The 18,772-nt window shown below is 34.5% G+C and overlaps 1 protein-coding gene across 2 annotated transcripts in view; it reads right to left on the bottom strand.

Annotated features, from left to right (window-relative positions):
* The window catches only part of Fhos (Formin homology 2 domain containing), a 100,792-nt gene that overhangs the window by 13,347 nt on the left and 68,673 nt on the right, over positions 1 to 18,772 (bottom strand). Inside the window, exons 6-12 of one of the 2 annotated variants that reach the window (XR_013261671.1) lie at positions 15,591 to 15,700; positions 4,719 to 4,777; positions 4,078 to 4,457; positions 3,706 to 3,986; positions 3,442 to 3,635; positions 1,888 to 2,073; positions 1,257 to 1,710 (exon numbers count right to left, since the gene is read on the bottom strand). Coding sequence is in view for 1 of the 2 variants with exons in the window: in XM_077446342.1 (XP_077302468.1) it covers positions 1,262 to 1,710; positions 1,888 to 2,073; positions 3,442 to 3,635; positions 3,706 to 3,986; positions 4,078 to 4,457; positions 4,719 to 4,777; positions 15,591 to 15,700 (1,659 nt within the window). In the remaining variant the exon portion in view is untranslated. The remainder of the gene's footprint in view (positions 1 to 1,256; positions 1,711 to 1,887; positions 2,074 to 3,441; positions 3,636 to 3,705; positions 3,987 to 4,077; positions 4,458 to 4,718; positions 4,778 to 15,590; positions 15,701 to 18,772) is intronic. The other variant, XM_077446342.1, reaches the window with a different exon arrangement.

Genomic DNA, 18,772 nt, shown 5'->3' with positions numbered 1-18,772 from the left:
TAGTACTCAAAAGTATAAATTACAAGTGTGCATGTTTTATGTGTTTCAATTATGCAGTGAACAATTTATTGAAGATGTTTTTGAGTCCAATCTACGCTAAAATTGTTTTGTTGTCGGTGAAAATGAATTTAATAATCATTGAATGAATTTTACAAGAATAAATCGATAGAATAATATGTTCACTGTAGTGCGTAGTATATAAAGCAGTTTTATTATGTGTATATGAAGAAAATTAAATGAAAAGCAAATTACATATTCTCTTAATATTAATTTACATTCTAAAAAAGTGTGTCTTCAAATGAGAAGGATATATATACAATTGATGTGCAGAATCATAAATATGCAAATATATGTATGTATATAGGTTTGAATTTCAAATAGTACGAGGGTCATTTTTTTATATACATATGTACATAAGAATCATTTTGTTATAAACTGACAACAAAGCATTGTGACGCCAAATCTTTGTATGTACAATCATTTTTCAATATAATCTTTATTGATATCTAAGCATTTTTGAGAAAAATAGCAATTCAAGGAACCCTTGAGTTCCTTGAATTGCAACAATTTGATGAACCTTATCATCGGTCTGTATGCATTTTCAACACATGATTTTTCTTTAATTTCAGGATGACATTAAAGTCAGATGGCCCTAGAAAATAGTCTAATATCTCCATAGAAGTAGAATGCATAGAATCGCTCTCAGCCTCCAAAAATGTTGCTACAAAAACTCTGCACGGCAGAGTTTGTTCATTGTTTGCTCATTTTTTGCTAAACTTCGTCTCTCTCTCTCTTGTCTCTCTTCTGACTTTCCGTCTCTCTCTTCGATGGCTCGCTTTTAGACGATACTTTTGTTAACAATGACCATTCTATGCATTCTACTTCTATGAATATCTCCCATGAAAGTTTTTCAACTATACTGCCTTTTTTTGAACAAATAATCGATTGATGGAATTAAAAGTCGATACGGTGAATAAAATGCTACTGAAAAGCAGCTTAAAGTAAAGATACATTTTCCAACAGGTTGAACCCCAAATCGTCAATTTAAACAGTAATCAATATATACAAACAATTCTTACTTAAAAAATGATCCTTATAGTATAAAATCATAAATGTAATTTAAAATTATATCGCATATTTGAAAAAAAAACTGAAATTCTTCATAAGCCATAGCCACAAAATTATTTTGAAATTGACTTAAATCTTGGACTCGCATGAGATATTATAATATAAATACGAATTCATATTCAATTGGCCTAACCTTGATAATTTCCTTGGTGCGTGTCTCGAACAGGACTTCCAGCGATGATTCATCAACTTTAACTTTTCCCAGCTCGTCCCAAATGGTGGTGCTGGGGATTTTGGTACCTTGAGGAATTTCTCTCCAGAACAGTTTGATGGTTTTCTTCGTTTTGGCGGCTGAGGGAAGAGTGACAAAAGTTTCAGGTATCGACGGTGCAGATGGACACATGGGAGGGGGTGGTATGTGCATATTAGAAGGGGGCATCAGGAAAGGCGGGGGTGGCGGAGGGGGGTTCACATTCTCCTCCATGCCAGAAGGTACTTCGTCGTCATCGTCATCTTCAGTCAGGTCGGAGAAATCATATGAATTGAATATAAGAGGTCTGTTGAGAGCCTTTGCAATGTTCAGCCACTCGATTTCATTATTTCGTTTGACTTCAGTTTTGATATCGTTTGCACTGCGAGATTCTGAAAAGATTAAAACGATAATTAAAATCAGAGCTGTTCAAACATTTGTATTGATACAATGTTTCAACTAAAATCAACGAGTCTCCGCTTAGATAACATGTTAAATCGAGCAAATCGTATAAATATGTAATATGTATGATCCCATTATATAGAATGGGAAATGGAATAAAATTTTACCTTTAATTTGACAGTTGGATAGCCCTTTAATTGCTTTTGATATGATGCCGGCCACATCTCCGACTCTATTTAAATTATCGTCCACTGTGGCTTTTGTTGGTGATTGATTGCACAGCTTTCCAGCAATGTCTTTAACAGTATTTTGTTTCTTGAGGAACAGCACGTGATTCTCCAACATGTTTTCTTCTAAAATCAGTCAAAAGACCACTTGAAATTGTCGTTTAAAAAATATTTTACATAAATTAAAAAAAAAGTTGATATGATGCCATTTAATAAAATTCAGAATTATCGTTACCATTGATAATATTGTTTTCTTCAATGCTTTTAGGTAATTTTTTTGATACGATTGTTGTTAATTCTTGTTGTTCTTTCATTAAATCTCGTTGCCTTTGCATTCTTTCACGGCGTCTTTGTAAAGAAGCTGCTATGTCTGTTATTTGTTAATGCACACAAAAACACACAAAAATTGGCAGGTTAATTAACAAAAAACCAAGTTTCACACAAGAAAATCTGTAAAATGTTTCCTTTTTTTTTAAACAATGTATTGTTTATAATTGAATCAACGGATTAAAGCATGTGTTAAAATTCCCGAGCATATACACACATCTTACATATAGGTTTTTCATTCCAAATTAACCCTTATTCATTTCAAATTAAACCTTTTCATTTCATTTGACTTGGTAACAATCATAAATCAAGAATAATTGAGTTAACTTTCCTATTCATGACTATTTCGGCTTATTTTATAATAAAAAATACCCGATCATAAAAGAAAAATTCAAACTATCAATAAATAGCATTATGATTGACATTATATTACAATTTCATCTAAATGTTAATTTATATTTTAATTGAATTTATTACAGGTAAAACCCATTTCAATATAGTAGCAAGTAAATATTGCATAAGAATAATAGCATCAACATAATTAAAGTGAAGATTTCATTGAATCATATCAATTTGAAACAATACGACGAAAAACATAATGTTAAATATAGAAACTTAAAAATAGTAAGAAACGTAATAGATAAAAAAATTGGACATTGACAACATTCTATGGAAAAACAAAACTGACCATAAGTCATATTAAAGATGTAAAGATTCGTATGATCAGCTATATGGTTAAATAACAACATGGCATTGTTTATTGGAAAATTAAAGAGAATGATCTTCAATTTCGCTACAATAGGCGAAAATAAAACACGTTTGAGTACTCTAAGATAATTTTTAGGTACATGAAAACTGAATTCTTGTAGAATTAGTGGATTATTAATAATTCCACGAAGTACAAGGAACATGTGTCGTAATAATAGTATACGACGACAAGATTTTAGACTTGTTAAACTTGTCATTCCTCATATAAATATTATTGACAAATGAATTGTGACGAATTTGGAACCAAAGAATAAACTTATAATTTTTTTTACACATATTCACCATTCTACGTTTTAATTTATATTTACAAAAAAACATTAATTGCACTCATTTTCAAACCTGATTAAAATTTTCCCACACATTAGTACCTAGCTAGTTTATAAATAAAGGGCAACTTACTCTCTCTGAACACATCAGATGGAGATTTAATTGGACTAGAGGATATTTTTGGTTCTTCGGTCGTCGGCGACACCTCTCCGTATCTCGTCGGAGTGCTAAACGAATTTCCACCATTGACCAAGTGCAGGGGTCTCGGTTTTGATAATATCGATTCACCATCATCGTGACGTTTCCGCAACGTCTCATCCAATTGTCTAAAATACAACAACTCAAATATGAATACAGACCGTCAACTGCATGTGCATTAAGTACAGAAATGTGTACCGTTTATTTCTATCATCGATAACTTGATGGTTCATCGACGCTTCGTAGATTTGAAGTTGTCGTTTCAGATCTAAATCAATAGTCTGATATGAAATGTAACGCTTTATGATGTCATATATGCCTTGCTCTTTCAGACTGTCCGTTTGCAAATAGTAAGTGTCTCGGTCGGTTATTCCGCAGAGACACTTGTTGATTAGTGTCATTGCGTAAATTAACAGTTCAGTGTCGGAAGCCTCGTAATCTTTCAGTAGATTTATAATGTTGGTCCACGGAGGAAGCCCCTGAAATTCAATAAAATCAATAAATACAACTTGTGCATTAGGTGGACGCATATTAAAATGACAACTTTTGTAAAGATGTATGTATATTCACCTGGCTTGTGTCTACGGCGTTGATGGCGTTTATAAGCAATATACAATTGGTGTCAACATACTCAACGAACACCAGCAGAAGCTTCAGCGTGGTCTTCACTACCAATCTATAATCTGAAGCTATCAATGTGTACAGCCATTGAAGACTCGGGGAGTGTTTCATCACCCCGTTCATCCCGTCGACGTACAACATCACCTGGCCGAGGGCCCTCAAGATGTAGTTCTGGTAGTTTTGATCAGCTCCAGCGCCGACCCTTATCAAACAGTCTAAGCCATCGTTTTGCACGAACTCGTGTACGAGGTCCTTGTCTTCTTGGAAGATCTGCTTCAGAGCGAACAACGCACGCCTGAGCTCCCTGCCTTCAGTGTTGAGTAGCTTTTCTGAAAATTTAAATAAACATACATCATACAGGTCAAAGGTTTTTGAATTTTCCGATTATATATACATACATATATAACTTGTTTTTCATTTTTATATTTATTACATGCATTACATACTTATAAACTACTTAAAATTTTCAATGTACATGTACAATATTTAATATGTAAATTTCAATGTCCAATGTACAATATTTATTTATATTTGCTTTTACATATATAAAAAAAGTGTTAATATTATTTATATGAAATGGTTTCACTCACCAATTATTGAGTGGACTCGAACTGATAATTGCGTTCTGAGAACTATGCAGTTTTTACGACTGAAACAAATATAAAAATTTATTGTTATATTATATAAAATGCAAATAACCTTCAAGCAGTCTAGTCGTACTGAAAATTGGTTGTTTTTTTAAATAACTGGTAAAAATTTAATATTTAATCCCATATACCAATACTATACGTACATACATATATATAATATTGTATAATTCATTAAATGAATCAGTGTCCCACCCAGGATTGAATTTAGGGAGGGGCAAGTAATTATTTTTTTTAATTGAATCAAATTCATTAAGTGATTATAAAAATGTATTAAAATAATTTAATTGTAAATAGGTTTTTGAGCTCTTTTTCCTATTATGCTGCACATTAACATTAGAATAATGTAATACTATAATTACTGACAAAAATAAAATAAAATTGTAAAATATAAAATGATCAGTAGATCAGTAGCTATTAAAATATGTAGATATAAGATGCATTGTGAACATAATTTAGTAATAAAAAAAGCATTTAGAAATCAAAATCAATTAAAGTAATAAAATCCAAGTTTTATAGCAAAAATTTCAAATATTTTTCAATTTCTATATAAACAAACTATTGAAAATATAATTAAATAAATATGGCATTTACAAGGTTTCCGGATTTGTGTAACGATATTATTATGTGTGTACGTATTTATTCAATCGATTAATTTATTTTATTTTACCACGAAGGCCTAACAGGTAAACCGCAATGCGCATTCCTTACAGTTCATTAAAAACATTGTATCATTTTTTATTACATACATAAATCTTTGTATTTTGAGAGGCTCAAGAACAATTATTGAATTAATCCATACAGACATTTATGGATTTAGACTTGTACATACATTTTTACATATTGTACATAATTCAAATCCAGATATTTGTGATATAGCGGGTAGGATGGTTTTTGCCAATTTGATAGATGAACCGTTTCAAAAATGAAATCAGACAAATTGGCAAACTATGATAGGAAACGATTGACTTGGAGTCACAAATATCCAAGTCACATACCGTATGGAAGTTACTCGAACGACTCTATCCTGTCTATTGAAGTACCCGGCGTGCTTTTGGAGACTTTATGCCAAAATTGGAGTCACAAATATCCAAGTCTGGCCAGAAGCATTAGAGATTAGCACGGGATCGAAACCGGTAACCTCTCGGTGCTAAACATAAACGCAGTGCCGGTTTTAGGGGGGGGGGATTAGTCGGGCGGCGCCCGAGGGCGCCAAATAAGCTAGAGCACCGCACGATGCGCCAAAGGCGCTTTTAAATTTAAAATTAGAGCGCCAAAAGCCATACAAAATTTTAGATTAGAGCGCCAAAGGCGAAAGTTTTTTCTAAGGGTGTTAAGATAAAATTGCCCGAGGGCGCATGCTGCATAAATTGCATGCCGTCTCGCTTGCACCAACACATTTCGCGTTACAACCATATACACAACGAAAGCATTTAAATTGCAATTACCGCTTGGGTGAGTACGTTTAAATAAAAAAGAAAAATATTGAATATAGAAAACCAATCTTTATAAACGTGGTGAAATAAAAAAAATTGCCAAATAAATAAAAAAATAGCACGGAAAAAAATCCGTAAAAAAAAATATATTTTTGACTTTTAAAATTCGCTAGACAATTAATTATAAGTATTTTAAATCAATGAAATATCATAATCGATAGGAAAAACATCTAACTATTGATTCCAATACTCACTTTGAGCACAGCAATACTAGATTTTGAGTTAAATACCGCAAAAGCCAAAAAACTGTAAAAATCGCGCATTTTTTTAAAAGCTCATATCTCGTAAACGATGCATTGAAATGGTTGGACATTAGAAATAGTCTTAAAGTAAGCACTTTAAAGTTTATATATAAGCTAGATAAGAATCTATTACCCAAATATTTTAATAATCATATAGTTAGGAATAGAGATATACATAATTATAAAACGAGAAATAGGAATAAATTAATTAAAGGTAGAGTTAAGAAAGCTAAAACTGCAGGAGGTGTTTTTCACAGAGGTGTTCAAATGTATAATGCCCTTCCTGAAGGCATTAGAAGTTATAATAACATTGCTGCTTTCTTGAAGGGTGTTAATGGATACCTTTGTGGAAGATGATTTATAATTTTTTGTTGTTATTTTTGTTGTTATAAATAAATAAATAAAAATAGTCTCCGCTCTGGTAATTTTTGTTGTTGTTGCTCAGTGTTATTTATCTTGTATATAATGATAATATATAATATAATGATTACTGTCACTTAATAGAACAAGGTATGACTTTGGATAGAATAGAAGAAAATGGATTGTTGTTTCTGATACGAATCGAGATACATACTCGGACGTCCAAAAGATGGAGTTGCAAAAGGCCACTTGACTCATAGTCACACATTCACGACCGTTAGACTAATAGTATATATGCGATTCGGTGCGGATGGATCAATCGTTGGATAATAACTGACGATTTGTACAGCCTCCATCGGCGACGATCTCTCTTCGTCGATTCGCACGACGCCATGGGAATATCGCTACGTTTGAAGACGCAATGCAATGCAAAAAGAAAAATGGCCGACACTTTCCCAATCGAAATGGCAGATGCGCTTTTCCAACGGGCGCTAATTGCAATAATTGGAAAAACGCACGAGGAAAGCTATCTCATTTAAATGCAAATCGTGCGAACTTGACAAGTTCAATAGATGCGTGAGCTCTAACCGTTTTGTACCATCGTATTATACATACAATATTATATATGATGATCGACATTTTCACACCGACTCTTTTGCTCTCCCGTACATATTTATAAGTCGTAACTATAATATAATATAATACACAGTCTAATCCGTAATGAAAAATAAAAAAAAATACGAATGAAAAACATGCACCATAGGCGAATTTTTTTACTATAAGTGTATGAAAGGGGTTCCAGGTAAATTCGTGTTATACAAAGAAATGTTTATTTTTATATTTTTGTTATTTATTTATACCAGGAAGGCCTAGCAGGTGACTCTTATGCCCCTCCCTGGTCAGAAACATTGTAAATTTGATGCAAGTATCATTATACAAAGTAAATACATATCAATTAACATCCATAGAGACATCTACAGCCAAATTTGCAGCATTCAGTAAATACAAATAATATCCATAGAGACATTTATGGTTAAATTAGTAAATTTGTAGCATTTTATGTATACAGTTCTGAAAACTCGAGATTTGTGAGAAAATGGGTAAGGTTGCCATTTGTTGGAACCGTTTCAATGAAAATCAGATAAATTGGCAAACTCTGATAGGAAACGATCGACCTGGAGTCACAATTCCAACGTCTGACCAGCAGAAACCAGTGGGACTCGAACCCGTGACCACTCTGTTCAAAGCATTATATGCCAACCACTAGTCTATTCTGGTGCACATACGTTTTTTTGGGTTTGGATGAAAAGCTTTAATACTTGTTCCAACATTACATCGTCACCATGACTTCAAATATCGCATATATGTACATATATGACTTCAAATATTGCAAATATTGTTATATGTGTATGTACAAGTCAAGAAAATAATTCATAAAACAAATAAATATGAATATAATGTTTTTTTCAAGCATATTGTATTTCAAGTAATTGACATCCGAGGAACTAATTACGGGCAATTGCATTCGAAAAATTTACCGGATACGTATGTAAGCAGCAGTGTCATCCGAATTCCGTAACAACGGGTTTCCAACAAAAAAAATCGTCCTATATATGCGAGAGCCAGAGCTAAACTTAGGCGTTGGCTTGGTGCTCATTTAATAACAATAGATCTCTCCATTACCGTACAAAGCAAGAGAACAAAAAACATGGTTGACAATAGTGAACCATTTTTTATTATTACAAGCCTCTTCTATGTTTGCCTTCGCTCGTTCATCTGACAACATTTGGATTTGATATCCAACATTCTTCCCATCGTATTGAAACTTTGCCATTTTGCGCGGTTTGGCCAAAAATATATAATCAAATCAAATCGGCCAGTACGATGGTGAAAAATAATCGTAATAGACAAGTTTAAAAAATGCTACAATTTTGAAGTCTAATGGTAAGTTGCCGTATTTATTTGCCTTTTTGCCACCCCCTGGCTTTGTCAGATTTTAATTGTTTAAACACCTATAACGTTTTCTTTTTCACACTATATCTTATTTTGGGTAGTTGGATTATTCGTCACATTGCGGTGGTCACAAAGACAATTTTTGCTATTAAAATCGCGAATACGCAATATTTGGCACTCAAGTTCTTGTTAGTATGATAGTTATCGTTAGTATGATGGACTTTTCGGCTGCCAGATGTTCCGTTATAGAGATTTTAGTGACTTTGTGACCAGTAATCACCGAACCCTTATTTTGTAAAATAAAAGTTCATTCAAGATCCAAATGCCCTATTAAAATCTAATAGCATTCTATTATTTAACTTGCACTTATCTTTTTCAATAATATTCTGTGGTCAGCAATTCAAAAACAGATTTTTTTTTTAATGATAAAATATTTTAAATTTTGAACTAGGGGTTTTTTTTGAAACCTCTTCGATGACAGCATTGTATGTATTTAAAGTACGTTCTTTTGAAAAATTTAAAAAACACATTTCAATATACAAATGGTTTATTTTATGTCAGCCGATCGATATGATCCGTTTTTAGTCAGGCGAGTACATAATCCAATCGAGAAACCAAAGAAATGAAACAATGCAAATTTGCCAGTGCATATCGTGATCTCTAGTCGTTCTCAAGGTCTGCCTCCAACTCGACCCGGAGAGCAAAAACACGGACTAAGCGGCGGTTCTCAAATAGATAAAAACACTCGAGCGCAGCATCGTTCATTATTGTGCTTCCATTTCGATTAGAAGACCGGCTCTCACTTGAATACAAAGACCAAAAAAAAAAAAAGACTGAGTACCAAAAAACCACTATTTTGATACTCAGTAGATTACAATACACACATACGCATATAAAATAAAACTTATTTTTAAAATGATGTAACTAGGTCTGTCATACGACGGTGAAATGTCTTTGAATATACCATCTAATATATATAATTTTGAAAGAGACTTTGTATATATGTCTGTTTATATCCTTCGTTCGTAGAAATGCGTGACGTCATCGAGCAAATAATTCGCTTTTTTTCCGATTCAAAGGATTCGAAGTTCCCGGGGGTGTAGGCACCGAGGGCGAAGCCTTAGGGCTCCACCCCCTAGGGGTCGAAGCCCTAGGGATCCGCCCCCTAGGGGGCGCAGACGCCGAGGTTCAAATAAATTTATGAAAAATAAAACCATTGAAATAAATTTAATAAAATGTTTACTATTAGATTAGTCATGTTTAAGCGGTTTATATTACAAATACCGAGCGAAGCCGGGTAATACAGCTAGTATGTATACAAAGGGTATTTCTGGTTTATCGGCGTAGACTAGCGACTTCTGAACCTAACTAACTGAACTAACTGAACCAAAATTTTCGAAATAAATGGCGTAAGCCTATTCATAGTAAAACACCAAACCAGACTAGGCACAAATTGTTTTATATATGTAATACAGGAATTTTTTCGTCTGAGAAAAGTCAAAAATTTTGTGATCACACGATTTTTTCCATACCACTGAACTTATCAAGCTGAAAATTTATATTTGTATTCTTGTTCAGTTGATAAGGTTTTGGTTAGAATTCGTAAGCCGGAACTAGTAATTTTTTTTAAAACAATATTTCATTATTTTATTTTGAACTTTCAAATTATTTCTATTTTCTTCATATTTTATGTTCATAATATTTATGGTGATGATATGTAATAAAACAAAGTCCGGCAACCGGAAGTAGAACTTTTGTGTAAGCTTTCCTACATTTGCGCCCAATTTATATCGAAAATGCTCTCATAGCCGGTATGTGTGAACTTGTATGTAGGTACATATGTATGTTTCTTGTATGTAGGCCACACATGCGGCATCAAAAAAAGCCAAATCGAAACAGATAATGGACCACGAGGAGAATGGGAACAGACAGGAGCGGGGTTGCGGGGAGGGCGTGTGAGCATCGGAGTGGGGCTGTGACGTGGGATGGCGCGATTCGTATCGGTGACGCACTATCATTCAACTGTCAAAAATTATAATTTCACTAATAGGGGCAAGTGAAAATGTCATTAGATATGATTTCACGGAACAATACCCAATGAAAATGTAACTGGTTATGATTTTACAGAAACGTCAGTAAAATTATAATTTCACTGAGGCAAAATACATATACATATACATATAAAAACGGACGCGATGTGTGTGGTGTATGTTTGTGCGTATGTGTGCTTGTGCCAGATCGTCAACACACAACCAATCACAGACAAGTGATCGAGGGGAAGTGGGGAGGGGGGGGAGGTGTGGAGCATCATGTGACGTCAGGCCGAGTGATAAGTGACACATACACACACACACACTTCATTCATTCATTCATCATTTCGAATGGGTTGGATTGGTGAGCATGTAATGCGCGCATTTTTAATTACGATAATATTACGTGCGAGCACGTGCCTATAAATTACCGTAAACAATATTTATATATAACACTCGCTGAACCTGGCATGCATTGCAATGCCACAATAACGCATGCAATTCCCGTTTCTGTTTTAAGTGATGGTTGGAGCTCAACTAACGTCTCTTCAAAGCCGTGTCGTCATAAACCAACTGGTAACGTGGTTACCAACAAACACATTTCCTTGACTACACAATAACGCTTCAAACTTTCGCCTCAGTAACATCGTACATAATTACGAATATTATTATTAAGAGGTTTTTTTTCCACAGTAAGCTTCCCGGACATACATACATACAACAAATCCCGAGTTCCATCGTAATGAGGTTAAGTGGTTTAGGAGCCTATACGAGACAGACAGACAGACAAACAGACATTCAATTGTATATATACATATACATATATAGATATGCATAACTTTATTTTAATTCGTGTATCAAACAACGGGCAACACACTAGTATTTAATAAAAGCTTTAAAAAAGGCTCAAATATTTCGTCACACACTGATTGTTTGTACAGACAGACACTGGCCAGTCCTCGGCGTTGGCTGGGTGCTTTTCAAATAACTATATACCGCTCCATTAATGTTCAAAGCAAGGGAGCAAAAAACATGGTTGACCATTTTTTGTGCGAAGAGCATCGACTGGACTCCTACCTCGGGACAGGGTCTACATAGCGGCATCGAAAGTGGAAAGATCGAAAAAGCAAATATCGGAAAGCAAAGATCGAAAATCGAAAGATCGAAAAGAATGTATGCATGGTAAGGGCGGTTTCAGACTAGCGTATTTTTCTGCGCGTATACCGTCGTTTCGGCATACGCGCTTACACGCGCGCTACATTTCGCGCTTCAAAAAACCGGACCCGCGTACACGGGCTTATTCCGGCGTTTTTGCTCGAACCGGTAGTGGCGATTTAGTATCAACATGGATAATACGAGCTTATAGGCGCGTCTACGCTCGTACGAGTTGCGCGTATGGAAAACGACGCGCCTATACGCGCCTACATGCACTTCAAAAAACGAGATTATACGCGCGTATAAAACGCTAGTCTGAAACCGCCCTAAACGGTACTATGTATATATAATATATATGTATGTATATCAGTGGCATGCTGTGAAATTATCTCTCGTTTTGTCGTACAGCCTTGCTTAATGTGCGCGGGCAGGATACGGGAGGAAAAATCTGTTCCTCTTGTGGTATACTGCTCGCGCAAATTAAGTGAAGCTGTACGACCGGGGTGGGAGAGTTTTACCTCACGCCACTGATATATGAAAATATATTACCCACTTTTCATATGTATTCATGGTAAACGAACATTTTCGTTTTTCGACTTTCGGTCACCGCTCGGGACATTACACCGAAATAAGCAGTTTTTAAGCGGTGCCCACTTTTATATCTAGGGCACGAATGCGTGCACCTGGTTACTAGTATATTATCCGCATACGTATGTGTATAATATTTCTAAAAATTTAGTAGGATATTTATGTAAACATCCACTGAAATTCGTCCAGATACAATCGAGAATAGCATGGCTTGCTTCAGCGTCCGCTCCGTATACATTACACACACGCACACACACAGACACACACGAAGATAAACATAGTCGAGACCAACCTGAGGATCGCGGACCGAACCAGCAGGTGTTCGCCTCCGTTTATTGAGGACAATTGGAACGTGTTCAAGTTTACGTAAAAATGCCCCATATCTCACAAAATAGATCCGAACACCTGGTCATCGTCTGTTGCGATCACAAAAAACGCTCTATGAACGTACGAACGTACCCAGATAATAAATAAAAAACCTGACTTTTAACTGACTCTCTTGTCTTTTCAACATGGAAGATTTCAAAGCGATCGGGAGTGATTTAGATCTTCGTCAGGACATTAATATGTATGTACTTCGTCGAATGCTCGATAAATTCTCATCTGTATATAAAAGTCAATGGGGGGGGGGGGGGGGGGACTCAATCGACTCTGATTGTCACGCATGCGTTTAAAATCGTATAATCGATCGATGCGAATCGGCCTTCGTGTATTGTGCCCGTTGAAACTTGAACGGGTTAAAATAAAGTTACCATGCCAAGTCCATGGGCGTGAAAAACGCCAATAGGCGTTGTATTTTGAGTATATAAAAAATAAACAAGAATACTACCCGCCAAGCCTTTCCAGGTAGCATTGAAAATAAATGCATTGAACATGGGTCGTGTAATCCGTGTGAATGTTTATAAAGACTGGTTTACACCGGAATTTCTGAATTTATAACCATAGCAGAATTACCCGATGGAAATCCCTAACTATTGAGATTGTGGCTTCGGAATTTGGATTGTGAGCATTACATTTTAACAACAATGAAGAAGATGGAACCAGTTTTGGTAAAATACATTCATTTATAGACTACTTTTGTTTATTTTATATTGTTGCAAGATATATTAGAGAGTCTAAACACGCGTTTACGTGTGAATCAGGAATCGGAACTGAACAGGGATCGGGATCCGGAACTGAAAAAAGAATTGAAATCGATACTGAAATCGGAATCAAAATCGAAATCGATCGTTATAATATTTTTTCGAAATCCCCATACTTGTCGATGCACGGCACATACCCACAAACACAAATCACGTCAGTTTTTATATATACATATATGCCCAGCGTCGCTCAGACGGATGAAAGTTTATAAAACAAACTTAAGAGTTTCAAGTCTTTCCAAAATCCGTTAACAGCAGCATATCCTAACAGAGGAAAAACCATTTCTAAACTTCCCACACACGGATTAATGAATATATGAATATGATCGTTAAAATTTTGAGTAAATAAAAAAAATGTAAATGGGCTGTAAAGGCATACGTAAATCAAAAAATCCCCAAAACACACAGACACACACACAGATACACACACAGACACACATACAGACACACACACAGACACACACACAGACACACACACATTTTTTCTAGATCATGAAAACGTGATCAGTAATCGATTCTGAGTTCGAATCCGTCAAAATCTCGAGTTCGAATTTTCGCATGATCACAAAACTTCATCTATTGTTACTACGTACATAGATAAAGTAAAAAGGTTTGGATCCGCTATACAGTTTAAATACCAAATTTGATGGTATAATATTGAAAATTGTGAAATTCCATAGTGGAGATATTTGAGACGTTGTCCGGGCGTTTTTTTATGGAAGCCCTACAATCAAAGACTTTCAACCGGTCTAAGTTCCACGCGAAAACACACTGAGTGGTATATGGTACGTGTTTTTTTTAGATACTTTTAAAAATGCGAAAAAAACGCAGCACTTCTAGCCCATATACATGGCGTAAAGTCCCAAAAATCACACCCTGGAGTGTTTTGGGTGATGCTTTACCCTTGCTTGACAGTGATCGATAACGGTGAATCCCATATTTGATGAAACTAAAATCTCGATCACGGAACATATGGCACTCGAGTTCGAGTTATCGTTATTGATTGGTAGAGTTTTTGGGTGCTAGATGTTTCGTTATCGAGATTTTAGCGACTTGCGCGAGCTCGCTTTTTGCGGAATAATCATAGAACCGAGAAATATATAGCACTCGGTTTGGGGATCACCCACAGTCACAGCGTGGAGCCAAGGACGCGACATTCCGTACTATTCAGTGTGTTTTCGTTAGGGGCATCATTTGGGGGGGGGGGGGGGGTGGTCGCCGCCCCTCCCTAGATTTGAACGGGACTATCCGGGACGTAGTTAATATTATGAATAAAATGGTATTGTAAATAAAATGATATTCTTATAATAGCATTATAGGTTTCAACATTTATTTAATTCTAATTTCATAATTTTTATTTAAAAAAAGATTATTTTGTATTTTATAAATATGCCTTTATACCCTAATCCAGTGGTGTAACCTCAATTTTGGAACAACGGGTTTCCAAATTTTTTTCAAAAAATTTATTTTGAAAAATTAAATAATGGGTTTCCGGAAAATTCTGATTTTTAACAACGGGTTTTCGGAGACCCATGGTAACCATTAGGGTGACAGCACTGCCCTAATATCTTACTATTATTTAATTTATTGATAAAAATATGTAAATAAAAAAATGATTAAAAGAAATAGTTAAAATTAATATACACTCATTTTTTTAATATAATACAATCCTCCCCCCCTAGAAAGTCATTTTTTACTGGTAAAAAATTTTGCCCCCCCTGGTTTTTCACCTTATTCGCGTATTTTTAGATAGTACACCAAATTTTGTGGTGATTTTTTATTGACTAAAATTAGTTTTTCTGTCTATTGTTAACAATTTTGAAAAAATACTTTTAAATATATAACATACTTTTCAAGGAATCCTTCCAACTCTTCCTGCTGTTCGCTCAAGGAAGATTCGAGATCGAGATACGGTCCATAGTCGCCATCTTTGTACACCTGGAGTGAACTATCGTCCAACTGAAAACAATAAACAAAATCTTTAATTTCTAATGACATTTGGCGTGTGACGTTTCCATTTACGCCACTGATTGAACGTGTCCGGCCGTGAAACGACAACGATAATTATACTAAAATTTGATACCCACTCGGCGGGTCACCCTAATTGACCGCTCGTTAGCACGAGCGTTGTTGCAAATTCACATTCACAAGCGATCGATCAACGTGTCAAACTCAATTCAGATTTAGGTGTTACATATTTCAATAATAGCACGATAGGTAACTGATAGTCCTGTGTCGTACCTGTCATTAAATCGTGATGATCTATGTATATATACACATATATGATCTATATACATTTGTATATATGTACGTATGCTGTTATTTAAAAACTTATAAATTCTAATAAAAAAAATATATTTACGTATGCTTTTTAATTTAGGAAACATCTCAAGGTCTTTTCAGTTGATCGAATGATCCCGTTATTCTTCCCGGTCTCATGATGCCAATAAGCCCATTAAATGATCAATAAGCGTGACCCAATGCGCAATTAGATCAAGTGGACGATCAATGACATGCATATGACGTTTTGACATGATATACATTTGAATCGAATTGTGTGGCCGACCTTTGTCTACAACAGTGTTCATAACTATACATATGTATGTACGTATGTATGTATGTATTTTCAAATAAATATTGGAAATTATAAAATTGAATAAAGACTGAAATTTGGGTTTACATATTTATCGTTATAGCATGAGATTTACGTAAAATTTACATGCTATCGCATTCGTCCCCCAGTGGACCCGCGATGGCCAATTACATTTCGTTTCAGTTTCGCATTGCATTTTGGTCAACAAATACAACATTGTTCGTGCGTTTAGCGGTCGGTGGAATTCGACTTTTATTTTTCGTTAGTTTTTAGTTTGTGTTTCGTATTTTGAAATATTTACGTTAATAAAATTTTAATATATAATACGTTAGTTGTTGATATTATTAATTTATTTATGGAATACGTATATATTTTATATTGATGCAAATATAAGTATATATTTTATATGATTGACAGCAAAGCTTACATTAATATCATCAAAGACCTTGCATTGAATTATATTGTAAAAATATTATACATATAGTTTAATAAGAAATAATGTAATAAAAAATAAATAAATAATTTTGCGTCCTGTCATTGTTACAACACATTGCATGAATGCGAGAGCATTGTAAATAGGTTTTTGAGCTCTTTATTTCCTATTATGCTGTACATCAACATTAGAATAATATAATACTATGATTACTAACAAATTAAATTAAAATTGTAAAATAGAAAATGATCAGTAGATCAGTAGCTATCAAAATAGATATAAGATGTATTGTGAACATAATTTTGTAATAATAAAATAATAAAAAGCATGTTCGCTTCTCGTTAATCTTACGCTACGCCAGATCGAATATATGTATGTATGTAGTAAGGATTGCAATTTATCTTTGAATTTAATTTACCGGTAAGCGGTAAATAATTTCTCCCATTACCGGTTTTAATCGGTAAATCGGGAAAAAAGGATTAGATAACTGTATGTGGGTACTTTTCTTTAAAACGTTAGCTTAGATTGAACCGTAAATTATTAAAAATAATTCTCAGGTGAATAGTGTTATAAAAATATTAAAGTCCATTCGTAATTATTAAAAATCACAATTCAAAAAACGTCTGATCGTATTTATCACGACTTGGTTGGTCTGTGTTGCCACTCTTAAGCATGGATCAGTGTAGCCACTCTTAAATACGCATCAGTGGTGCTACAAGAGAAATGTCAAAGTCAAACGAACTACTATTACAAAACTTTAAGACCTACATATAACAAAAGATAAATATAATGGCTTTTCATACCTCCTATTCATCCCGCTCAATATTTTAGTAATTTTGGACATTTAATACTGAAAATAAACAAATTCCAGACTACCTTATGCATGTATATGTATTTAATTCACAATAAATGAATTTCCGGTATTTTGACAATTTACCGGTAAACCAGTGATCCAATCTCTAATCGTTGGGCTTGGGTCGTACAACTTTGGTAACGAGGAGCGTAACAGTTAGAATACCATGGTAACGAACTGTTATTAAGATTTAAAAGATTTACTGTTGTTTGAAATGCCAGTAGGACTTACTAGCCGGCAATTGTTTTGTATATTGGTTGTTAATGCGCTAACTAATGTCTAGTTTTGATTATGAAACTTTGACAGTTTGATTCTCTTACTTTGACAGTTATTTGACGTCAGCACTGTTCAACGTTCTGTGACATCTATTGTGCGTCAAAGTGTCGCATGTTAAACTTTCATTGAGACCGCAAATGCGATTGTCTCGGAAACCTTAGAACAGAGAGCATTGTGATTGACGCGTGTTTGTGAAAACGTGTCGCTAAAGGATTATGGAGCTTGACAAAATTAAAATGAAAATTATATTTTTATTTTTTTACGTACATATTATACATTGCCCGAAGGCGACACATAAGGTTACATTTTTTTTTTGTATATATGTAGGTATAATAATTACTAACAATTTTTCTAACAACAGGACGTAGAATACAATAGAATACAAATAGAGACATCTATGGACAACCAACAAAATATTGATACACAGAAAATTTGAGACAAATACATTATGTAGGTAGCATTTACGAGATTCAACAAAGTCGAGATGCCGATAGCTTGAATTTGCGAGACACCGGGGGAAGGATACCGATTTATTGTATCTGTCTTAAGAATTAACCCTCTTGCTGATACGATGTTTTTCAAAATCCAAGCGAGAAATGCAAATATTTATTACGAATGAAGAAAAAAACAGTATTTTTTATCAACATACTTCATTGGCCGAGCGCGCCACATTTTACACTGTGCGTTGCATTTGAAACAATACATTTGGTGTTTGGTAGCTCTCTCTCTTTTTCTCTTTCTGTCGTGGTTGTAAATGCAAGTGAGGTGCACTAGGGGGTGACAGTTTATGATTTTGGTATCGTAAACATTTGATGTGTATTTTAGTTGCATTTAATTGCACGACGGCTCATGACCTCTATAATAGAAGATGGGTTT

This window comes from Arctopsyche grandis, chromosome 2 (assembly GCF_051622035.1).
Source record: "Arctopsyche grandis isolate Sample6627 chromosome 2, ASM5162203v2, whole genome shotgun sequence".
Lineage (NCBI taxonomy): Eukaryota > Metazoa > Arthropoda > Insecta > Trichoptera > Hydropsychidae > Arctopsyche > Arctopsyche grandis.
Note: the sequence above shows the minus strand (reverse complement) of the source record. Positions and strands in the feature narration are given on the sequence as shown.